Here is a 12,102-nt window from a genome sequence, read left to right on the forward strand (position 1 = left end):
CATGGTCAAACCTTAGCCATATGGTTGGACATGGTGGTACAAGCCTTTAATTCCAGCAATCAGGAGACAGAGGTAGGTGAATATCTGTGCCTTCTCTGCCAGCCTTTTCTACATAGCAAGTTCCAGGCTTGCCACAGGTATAGAGAAAGACCTTGCTTAAAATAATATTAACAAAACAACAAAAGCCTAAACTTTAGCTGTAATTTTTCTAACGATCTCATAAACAGCTGTTCAACTTACAAAAATATCCTACAAGTAGTTCAGAGAGCTCTCACAAACTCGAGAGTTCTCATTCCCTGTATTTCTTACAGTTCACTATTAATACTTAACCCTAGCAAGGCACCTCAGTGTCTACTAACAAGCCAGTACTCAGCCATTAATATTAACAAAGTCTATACTCTTGTCAGGTACCCTTGCTTTATCTATCATTGCTTTTCTGTTCTGGGATCCCACCCAGGACCCCATGTTCCATTGAACACCCATCACCCTGGGGTCTTCTTGGCTGTGGCAGTTTCTCCTTTTTCTTGGAAAGGATAGTCTGGACAGTTTGAGAGGCAGTGGTCAGATTGTCCTTCAAGTCGTTTTCCTTAGCATTGCCTCATGATTGGGTGGAGATTATAGGCCTTCCTTCCTAGAAGACCATGGAAGTGAAGAGCCCTTTACCACAGCACACAGAGTGCATGCTGTCACCATGACCCACAACTGTTACCACTGATGACCACTGGCAGAGGCAACATCTCTGGGTCTCTCCACTGCCAACTAATACTTTCCCCTTTCTACTCAGCACTCTTTCAAAGGACATCACTAGGCCCGCATTTAAGAAGTGGGTTAGGTTTCTAATGATGTGATAAACACCATAATCAAAAGTAACTAGGTTGGAGGTGTTTGTTTCAGCTTACAACTCTCAGGACATACTACTCCATCATTGACAGAAGTCGAGGCAGGAACCTGGAGGCAGGAACATAAGCAGAAGCCCTCGAAGAGGGCTGCTTACTGGCTTGCTTCCCATCACTCACTCAGCCTGCTTATTTATACAACCCTGGACCATGTGTCCAGGGACAGCACCACCCTCCGTGGGCTAGGCTCTCCTCCATCAACCATCAATCAAAAAAGAATTCCCCGAAAGACTTGTCTATGGGCCAATCTAAGGGATTCCCTCGTCACAGATATGTCTAGGTTTTTGTTATGGGCACAGATATGTCTAGATTTTTGTCATGTTGACAAAACCACCAGCCCAGGGCTCTAACTTACTGCAGAGCATCTGTGATTTAGAATGGTTTTCGTATCAGAGATTTGTCTCTATGACTGGTGAATTCATTCAGGAACTTATTTATGTCAGCTTAGAGTGAGATATCGTTCTTATTCTTTGAGTTATATTTGAATACTTTGCTTTTGATCTTCATCAGGTACGGCCCCCTTAGACTCGTGTGTTTAAATGCTTGACCCATAGAGACAGGCACTATTAGGAGGTGTGGCCTTAATGGCGTGGGTGTGTCCTTGTTGGAGGAAGTGTGTCACTGTGGGTGCAGACCTTGAAGTCTCCTATGCTCAAGTTACTCCCATGTGGCATGCAGTATCCCTCTGCTGCGTGCAGATCAAGATGGAGAACTCTCGGCTCCTTCTCCAGCACCATGTCTGTCTGCACGCTGCCATGCTTCCTGCCATGACGTGGAACGCTGAGGTTTTCAATGTCGGTAGTGATTCCCTTCTCAAGCAGCTATAACCTGCCAATAGCTCTTCAGTCCCAGAGATCCTCTGTCCCATCTATGTGAGATTTCAGCTGGTTTGCTCTTGTCCAAGTCTTGTGCAGATGCCCCCAGCTGCTGCGAGTAGTCATGACATGTCATGTCATGTCCTAGAGACCGCATTTCACAGCATTCCTCCCTGCTCTGGATCTCAAGTCCTCCCCATTTCCTCTTCCGTGGTGTTCTTTGAGCCTTGGGAAGTGAGGTGGGTGATAAAGACGGCCAACTTAGTGTTGAGCCCACAGTCTTGGACTCACAGCATTTCCACCAGTTGTGAGCCTCGGTACTGTCTGTTATCCATTAAGAGAAAGAAGCTTTTTTACCAAGGTTGTAAACAGCCCAGAACTACTATAAACAGAGTTGAGCTCTATGGCTCCCACACCCTAAATTGACTTTCTCTCACTCAGCTCTTTGTGTTCTCTTGGAACTCATTCAGGGGTCTGCTTGTGTCTTCAAACACACTTATAGTCATTCTCTTGGTTTTGTTTTCTAGTTTCATTTACATTGCTGTCATTGAGGGATATAATAGGATTTTTTTTTGTACTGGGATCTACTTGCTTAGAAGTCAGTCAATGGGTAAGTGTTGTTGTTTCTGACTCAGTTTACCTCATCTCTGTGAAAGTGTTTGTGGTGTTCAGGAGAGACTAGGCTGTAATTTCCTGAGAGTTGATTTCTGCCTGCAACAACGGTCACAATCCAGCAATAAACTCACCATGTAGAACATCAGCTGACTACAATGCACTCAGTCACTCTGTAAGAACCAATTGTTTTAGGGAATAAAGACAGGTGGGGGCCAGAGTCTCTACCCACTCCCTAACCTCTGAGAAAAACTGCCAGTGTGGGGCTGAAACCTCCCTCTACTTGCTGGCTTCTGAGGGTGCTCTGGCTGGGGTATCAAGTCTCACTGAATCCTTTGACCTCAGAGTTGGACCCATGGTGGAGTTCGAAGCCTCGATGTACTCCCTGACCTCGGAGGGCAACCGTCGGTAAAGACTGAAGTTTGACACACTTCTCTGGCCTCAGAGGTGACCATAGGTAGGGAGCTAAGACTTGGCACATTCTCTGTCCTCCAAGGGCAATCTGGATAATATCCAAAGTCTTACAATGCTGTCTGAACTCACAGGGCAGTCAGTATTTCTGAATAGCTGAGTTAGGAATCAAACTCTTGTGTCCAAGCATTCCTTCTACTTGGGCCTTTCTAGTACTTGAGAGTATAGGGTCACACCTCTGTATCTGGTTTTGGTTATAGTCTTTAATCACTCAAGTGTGTGTGTGTGTGTGTGTGTGTGTGTGTGTGTGTGTGTGTGTGTGTCTGAATGCTAACAACTAGGTTAACTATTTACCTGCAATTTCAAAGCTGTTGGGATGCCCATTTTTTTTATTTTTGTCAACATAATACCCTTTAACCAATGAGGCTATAAAACAACTTAATATAGCACCTGCCCACACCTTGTCGTTTATGTGTCTCCCATTCCCTTTTCAAAGCATCTTCTACAAGTCTACACCAAGACTTTCCATCTTCCACAGGGAAAAGCACACCGGTCAGACAAAATAATTTATTACAATATATACAGTAAATCATTGGCCATGCAATGAAACCAAGACAATCCAGGTAGTTTACACTGCCCTTTCCCTCCCCAGGTTTCAGTCCCTCCCTTTCTCCTCTCAAGGATCACAACTTTCCACAAAGCCCACCCACACCTGAGCACCCCAAGTGTGTACTCTGAGTGTGTTGGCCACGCGTGGTTCCCCAATTTCCCCTCTTCTCAACACAACTGAAGAGGAACAAGAAAACACCTTAAATAACTCCCTCCAGGTCTTTGTTCTTCTATAACAACAAGCCATCCATTGATGCTCTAAGACACTTCTACGCCCAGCATCTTACTCAGCTCTTTCCTAAGCTAACTTGAAATCAAATTACACTAACACACTGATTTCCTAGCTCCAATGGGATGATATTACAATACAATTGAGATTTTGCAAGTATAATTTTAACTCGTTAATTAATTTTAAGTTAAATGAAAATTATTTTCCCATGGGAAACTAGCTCAACATAAACGATCTTCTTCCAACTAAAACCACCATCTAGAACTGAGGCTGCCCGGCTGCCTTAGTCTGGTCAGTGGATGGATCACCAGTGAAGACACCATACAAGGCAATCATTGTGGTCATGTGAGCACATGGGAAAGAGGCCCTCAGGTTAATTATTTCAGTGATTCCTGGGAGAGCGTGCTGCATCGGGATAGCAGATGTTCCTGCTGGTGCATTTACTTTGGCCTATCAAGTAATGCCAGCTTCTAAGACTTTATTGCATGTCAACATCAGCACCACGAAGCAGAGAGTCACTGGAAAATGCATCCCAGGCCATAATAGACACCACTAGTATACTTTGTGCAGCCACAAAAAAAAAAAAAAAAAAAAACACGAAACAATAAACTAAAAGCTAAGACAGGGCCATAAGACTTATGGAGTCAATGAACATTCCTGAGGGGCTAAGATGGTTCAGGTGCAGTGACCACAGAGATGAGTTGTAACAAACCAGGAGACACACACTGGGCATTTTTTAAAGACCGGAAAATTCTCAGTACTCATGATTGCCTGTACCCCAACTGTTGTGAGTCCCCTGCCCTGTTCAAATAAATACAGTCTCCTTGAGACTGCCACTTTAAAGAACAAATTCACAGGACACGGTTCCTATCCTCAGCTTCTGGGCACTTTTTCATTTGTCAACTTGATTTTTTTTAATTAAAAACAAAAACAAAAAACAAAACAAAACAAAAAACCAAAAAACTCTAAAGGGATGCGATGATGGGAGATTTCTTTTAGAAAAAAAAAATAGGAGGAGGAGGAGGAATTGGTGAGGGGTCAGGTAGAAAAATGTCAGGAACCAGACCACAATTTTAAAAAATAGTATTTAAGAATTATAAACAATAGTTACACGCTGGACGTACCTGAGACAGACAACACAGGGCCTCTGTGTCTCGGTATGACTTTTTCTACATCTGAGTCAACGTCACTCCAAAGCTCTGGTGTGATGGATGAGTGTGGCACACTGGTTTCACAGGCATAAATTCACAGCAGGGTAATCATTTTCCTCAAGCAAGTCTATAATCACACTTATACATCTTTTATCCGAATGAGTAAAATTTACAACTGGCCAGTTTCCCCTTACCACTACAGAGTGGCGGGGTCTAGTGGGAAATAACAACTCCAGAGTCGCCAAGTCTACCCCCAGAAGGCGGGGTTCAGGCAAAATAGGCGTGGCAGAAGACAGCCACTGCCAGGAGGATGATGCCGTTGATGTTCACCACTGTCCTCCACAAGGGCTTCTCGGAAGTGTCCGTCATCTTCAGCTTCATAGCTTCCTCCTCTTCCTTAGTCATCTTCGGTCCTTTATCCTGGTCCAGCCCACAGAACAGGTCATATGCCTTCCTGAAGCACCCCTTCTCCTTCTGGGGGGCTTCTGCATCTACAGAAAGATGTAAGGGATTGTTAGATGCAAAGGCTAAAGGGCCCGGAAAGAGTTCCCAGGGAAGACGGAGTCCACAAAGCATTTCCCATTCTCTAGCAGCATCCCAGCGCTCTCATTCTCAGGGCGGGATTGAATACCCGTGAGGCCATGCTGACCTGCATCCTGCATCCTCAGGTCATCTGTGTTTTATCTCTTCCAGGACCAGTAAGGTGTGTTTTGATTTAGAATAGTCAGACAAGGTAACAGACGATGAGAGATAAGTGCTAACACTGAGATGGACAGCTGACTCAAGAAGAAATGGTAAGTCCATCTCTGAAATACAGAACCTGTACCTGTTTGCTATACCACTGGATGGCAACGAGGCTGGCCTGACTCAGAAGAGAATTGTCTGAACTTGCCCCTTCTGAGGTTTCACAACGGATCTATCTGGAGGGTAAAGTTTGCTCTGAACAGGCCCCAAAGCGGAGCAACAGTGATCAATACTTGTTGGTCTCAGTACAAGCTGGTGCTTGCTCACACTGCTAAATCAAACCGCCCAGTTGGGTATGACACCCAACGTGGATGCCTGTCAAGGGAACAGAGTCCCTCCTCTGAGGTCAGTTGTGGCACTGGAGACAGACAGATGTAGTTTCTAATGCCAGCTCTGCCAGTCACCAGCTGTGAGACCAGCGCCACTGAATGTTCTAACACAATGTTTAGGGACTACTGCTTGCTACGTCCTGGTTTTTATAAGTTATAGCATTCTTGTTTTAGAGTCTAAATATGTAGCAGCTCTGACATCTCAGCCGCTGGGATTATGGAAGTGTGCCACCAGTTCTAGCTTACACAATTTTTTTAAAACAGAGCTTTAGTGATCCAAAGCATATATGTATCAGGACTCTAAAGTGAGGTGACGAGAGGCTAGTCTCTAGGCGCATAGTGAGTTTAGAAACCTAGTGGGTCCACAGCTAGAATTGTATGTTTCTGATGCCAGACTCATAACCTCTCCTGTTTCATCTAGTACTGTCCTGCAGAATGGGTGTTCGACTTCAGTACCAGATAAAGCTCACGGCCTCTGGTTCCCATACCTCTTCTGCACACCACACACGTGTATTCGCTGTGTGTGTGCACCTGTTCTGTGTAGAGTAAAAGGTGCCACATGAACGTTGAAGGCAGACTTAATTTGAAGGGCAAGCCTTGGGCTACAGTAGGGTAGCTCAGAGACAGAGTGCTTCCCTTGCAATGTGCTAAGCCTAAATAAGGCTTGATCCCCAGAACTGAAAAAAAATCATTAAAAATAAGTCTGCACACTAAGCACCATCTTAAGCATCCAGAGAAATGGCATTTCTCCAATATCCAATCCAGAGAACTCTGAAGTAGAAAGATGTAAGGTCCCCAGAGCCTCTGCCCCATACTGCCAGTGTCACCGGAAGTGAGCATAGCATTGTGTACGTCTCTGTCTTAGGCCACAGGTTATATCAGCAAACCCTAATTCCCTGACCCCTGACCCTGCTCCAAGTCAAGAACAAATTCTTCATCCACTGACTCATTGAGTTCTGCCAAACATCTGCTAAACACGAGAAGTGAGGCGGCTGAGAGGTTTTCTCTCGGCTTCACCCATGTGGTGAAGGGTCCTCAAAGGCATCTATACAGCTGCCTTTCACCCTGCTCCTCCCTCAGTCCCTGGGGCTTGACGCAAGCCTTGAGGAAGGCATTCCCGAAAGACTTCGATAAATGGCTTAGGAACTCACCTATTTCAATGGTATCTTTAGGGTCCTCCTCGACGGGCTCCTCCTCTCCTGCATCCAGGTCGATGCGCTCTTCTGTGCTGTTACGTAGACTCCAGCACAGACGGTACAGCTGTGGAGAAAGCAGAGCGTTACCAGGGAGATGTAAGCAGTGTCTTAGGACTCGAGGGGGACAAAAAAGGATGCGTCAAGCGAGGAAAAGAACATGGCCTCTCCACACCAAGGAAGGAAGGATAGCTGTCCCATTCACACATCATTTCTAAATGTGGTTGGAACGTGAGTACACACATGCAGTCTATATCTGTACTGTACATCATAATATAGAGAGAGGTTAAGAGACCACCTCAACTCATCCCTAAGCAAGGCATCCGCACCATGACCTCCAAGGCTCAGGGAAGTGTCACAGAAGAGAAGACAAAAGGAATGAAAGAGAATGCTGGGAGGAATGAAGGAGTGCCGTGACTGGTGTGTCCTAGACATGATACACTTTTGCCTCCATAACCCAGTGCAGCTACGGCCTGCACAGGGCTGGGCCTGTCACCACGCCTGAGGAAACAGGGAAAGTAATCGTGAGACTCCAGCACACACTGAGGGACTCTGGATAACTAAAGGACACTCGAGACGGAATGTCGTTTTCTTCAATGGCCTAGCAGTGGTAAGTCCCCATGTTCTGACTGATTCCCTGCTCATTCCCATGAAAGCAACCATAATTAAACTTTGTGGGTCAAAATAGAAGATTCGAAGAAAGAGCGGGCTTGTTGGAAAGAAAATGTTTCAGGAGGAGAGTCACAGGAAGGAAGTTGGCAGCAGGTAGTGTAAATGACCAGAATTCAGCATATTTCTATATGAAGGTATCAAAAAATTTGCCTGAGATATAAATGTTTGGTGTGTGAATGAATTCACTTTTCTCCTGATAAATAAATTTTTTCAACACTGCTACTAGGAAACAAGACCAGATAGTTGTTTATCTGCACCAGCACCATAAGATCCTATTATTGAACACTGTCACAAGAATAAGATATATAATAAAATGAAAACTAGAAGCATGAACCATATCGACAAGGTAGAGTAGGGGCAGTCTCTACTGGTAGAGTCCAGAACGTGAGGTAGGAATTTGCCAAAGTCTGAGAGAATCAATGTGTCATGTCCAGCCCTATCAAGCCTTTTGTGTTTCCCATTTCGCAAGGAAGCTCAGAGATAAATATGTTTGTGGCTTCAATACTTCTGAAGACTAAGATTCAGGAAAATGGTTGATACAACATAAAAAATCCCTATCACAGAGCCAGGGAAGGATGAGCTGGTGACCCCGCAGCTACAAATGCAGACTCTGTTTTACATTAAGGTTTGTCTCAGATCTTGATCATCGGATGCTGGGGTTAAAGTCTCTTAAGGATTCTGCCAGTGCTTGTTTATCTGTGTGCTGAGGTAAAGTGTTCATACAATCCTTTTTCTCTTCCTACAGATGACTGGTGTGGTGGTTTGAATAGGTGTGGCCTCCAGGATTCATGGTTTGAATGCTTGGCCCATGGGGAGTGGTACTATTAAGGGGTATGGCCTTGTTGGAGGAAATATGTCATTGTGAGGGTGGGCTTTGAGCTCTCCTCATGCTCAAGCTCTGCCCAGTGTGGAATCAGTCCTCCTGGCTGCCTTCTGATTAAGATGTAGAACTCTCAATGTCTTCTCCAACACTGCGTCTGCCTGCATGCTGTCCTGCTTCCCGCCATGATATTAATGGACTAAACCTCTGAAATGCTAAGCCAGCCCCAACTAAATGTTTTCTAAGAGTTACCTTGGTCACGCTGTGTCTTCACAGTAACTGGAGCCCTAACTGAGACAATTGGGTTAATTTCCTGGCTCTGCTCCCTTGCAAACCTGAGAACACTAGAGATCCGTTCCATGTTGGGTCATCAGACTATCTTGTTTATAATAGAACAGGCCTGTCATCGGTTATCCTTCTTTGAATTGGTAAATCTAGGAAAGAACTTTAACCCAACGGCAGCATCTGCAACTAAAGAAATGTATCATGGCTTCTGAAGGCTTGGAGTGGGAGAACATTGGTAGAGTGATATGACCTGAATGTCTCCTCCAAAACAAATATTAGCACGTAATCGCCAGTGTGACGGACGCTATTAAGAGCTGGGGTCTTTGTTTAGATTAGAATACCGCTATCATGGGAGAATCTGTCTGATAAAAAATAACAGAGATGGTGAGGTTGACTTCAACCCTCTCTCCTTCCCTCTCACACGCAGCGTCTATAATGACGCCGCCAACTGCCATGTTATTATGCTGTAGGAAGCCCCCACCACATAAGGCCTCTCAATCTTTGATGTTCCAGCATCCATAACTGTGAGAGAAACGAACTTATTACTTATAATCTACATAGTCCATGGCATTCAATTATAGCCACAGAACAAAGCATACTGCTAAAAATGCCCTAATTAGGAAAAGCTGAGAAGTAAACCACTTCAGTGTAGGCCTCCCTGACTGGGGTGATTTTGGTAACGAGGCACGTTCCCTGCTGGGATGTGGATGATTTGGCCATGGAACTTTCACAAGAGATATGACTTCTGATTAGATCTCTAATCTAGTGTTACGTTGCCTGTCAAGTGACCCCACTTCACTCATAGCTCAGGGACAGGGTCTACAGAACAGTCCCTAGTCTGAAGTCTGGGCTGTAAGGACCTGCACCAGACAGCGCTGGTACAGCAACCATTCCGTGTTTTTCATCCCGCATCCTTCCGCATGAAACCAAAGACAAGCCGGAACTCTTTCAGTCACATAAAGTATGGGGTGCTCATGTGGGTGCTGCAGACAGGGCCTGTGGAACGAGAGCGGGGAAGACCTCAAGTGGATACTCACGTGCACGTCTGGGATGGGCTTGGTGAGGAGGGAGATGACCAAGACGGTGACGACGCTGATAGCGAAGAGGATGATGGCAAAGTACAGATAGTGGACCCCGCAGATGATCTTGGGGCAGTTGCTGGGCTCCATGCAGCTTCCAGTTCCGTAGGCAAACTCAGTGATCATACGGGAGATTCCAATCAGGAAGCCGAGAATCAGTCCCCAGAAGGCTCCCTGTGGGAGGAGGAAACCAGGGTTAACTGTGCTCAAACCAGAAAGCAACCAACATTCTCATATCCTTAAGTAGTAGAAGACAGGAATTGAGGAAAAGAGGAGAAAAGGCCCCTCCAGGCCACCAGGGGCCAAAACACTGAAACCTTTATCCAGGCCAGAACTGTTAAGTAGCACTTTCTATTGGACCATCTTAATCGTTTCAGCAACAAGGTATCCTGGATCGTAAAACAAGAATTCAAAATATAATGGGATCAAACGAGTCTGTATCGGTATAGACTATTGACGATGTGTCTTAAGTCGAAAGCCTCCTTCTAACCTACAAACTAGTTTGAGGGTGAGGGGTGTGGCTCAGTAGTGGAGTGATTGTGTGAGGCCACAGACTCAACCCTCAGCACCACAAAAATAATAGCCATAATCATTTGAGCCTGCACGTCTTCGGCTAACGTCTTCACAAGATTCCAGATTTGGGTACCATCTGATACAAAGTCATTAATGGCAATAAATCTTCTTTGAAGGCATCATAAAACAAGTTAAGGAATTTTTAAGGAATGAGGAAGAAAGGAACTTTTCCATAAGAATATATAGGACATTCCCAGCAACCCACAGGCCCTTCTGGCTTCATTTCCAACCTATCCAGCCTGTCAGTTCTCCCACATCCTTCTCCAGGGTCTAGCTCACTGAGTCTCCCACCAGACCTAGCTCAAGTCTCCCTTCTAGCACCCCTACCTAGTCTGGTCATACGTGTCTGAACCACAAACTACCTCTAAGATTCCACAACAACATGACCTGCCTGCCAGCACTCTCAGGTCTCCTCTGTGCCGTGTCCCACCTATCTACCCTCACAGATTCCCTACATCCTTCTCCACGGTCTAGCCTAGCAAGTCTCTCTAACTCATTCATGCCTTCTCCCCAGCCTGCCTGATCTAGCCCAGGGTGCACATCCAGTGCCCTTGCCTAATCTTGCTACCTCTGCCTACAGACAAACCAAGTTCTAGGTTCCCCCCCTCAAAGACCACCCTATTTGACCACAGGCAGCCAAACTCTGCACCCAGATAGATAGCCAATATCCTTCTCCAGGGTCTAGCTCAATGAGTTTCCTTGACTCTCTCTGAAATAGAGCTGATCTGATTCGTAAACACAGGGCAGAGAGAGATTGAGCTAACAGGAAATGGAATGGGCTATTGAAACCTCAAAGTCCAACCCCAGCGACACACTCCTCCAACAAGGCCACACCTCCTAATCCTTCCCAAACAGTTCCACTAACTGAAGCCCAAGCAGCCTGTGGAGGCTATTCTCATTAAAACCACCACACACTACATTACTGGCTATTTAATGATACCATCTATGCTAATTTCCTAGGGTCTTTGTCCAATTTGTTTTCTCTGTCCAGGAGAGTATGGAGTCTTTTTTCCTGCTCTAGATTAAATAGAACAAGCTATTCAGAACTCAGTGTGTGTTCCCTCTTTTCTGTGGAGACGCCTTCCTATGAGCATAGATCCAATTGCTAAATCATCATTTATTAATTTCCTCCCCATTTAAGCTTAGCGCTACCCTGGAGAAGAGACTAAATTGTATCCACTTTCAGTTGGGAGTGCCTAGCCCACACCTAAAATCTAGAAGTTCCTTTTAAATGAATAAATGAAAATGGGAAAAGACAAGAATACATTTCCTATTACTCCACACTTTTCCTTTGGATTTTTTTCGTGTTTTGGATGATTTATATTTAGTTTTGTGCATGAGGAGGACGGTGCTTATGAGTACAGGTACCTACAAGGGTCAGAAGCCTCAGGCCCTTGAGAACTTGTGAGCGCGGGATGCTGGTGCTAAGAACCAAACTCCAGTCCTCTGGAAAAGCAGAGCTTGCTCCTAACTGCTGAGCTGTCTCTCCAGTCCCACAAAGATCAATCATTGCCTTTCCATTTTTTTATTATGTGTGGGGCAGAGGGTAGGATTGCACACCTGATGTGAGATGAAGATCAGAGGACAGTGCTGTGGGGTCAGGTCTCTCCTCCCACCTTTAAATGGGATCTGGATGGAACCCAGATCACCAGGCATGGGAGCACTGTCACCACTTAGCTTCTCA

The 12,102-nt window shown here is 45.4% G+C and overlaps 1 protein-coding gene across 1 annotated transcript in view; it reads right to left on the reverse strand.

Annotated features, from left to right (window-relative positions):
- Window positions 1-4,635: 4,635 nt before the first annotated feature.
- The window catches only part of Slc5a1 (solute carrier family 5 member 1), a 64,590-nt gene continuing 57,123 nt past the window's right edge, over window positions 4,636-12,102 (reverse strand). The window contains exons 13-15 of the mRNA NM_013033.2: window positions 9,804-10,019; window positions 6,948-7,056; window positions 4,636-5,214 (exon numbers count right to left, since the gene is read on the reverse strand). Of these exons, the coding sequence (NP_037165.1) occupies window positions 4,991-5,214; window positions 6,948-7,056; window positions 9,804-10,019 (549 nt within the window). The 3' untranslated portion in view covers window positions 4,636-4,990. The remainder of the gene's footprint in view (window positions 5,215-6,947; window positions 7,057-9,803; window positions 10,020-12,102) is intronic.

This window comes from Rattus norvegicus, chromosome 14 (assembly GCF_036323735.1).
Source record: "Rattus norvegicus strain BN/NHsdMcwi chromosome 14, GRCr8, whole genome shotgun sequence".
NCBI lineage: Eukaryota > Metazoa > Chordata > Mammalia > Rodentia > Muridae > Rattus > Rattus norvegicus.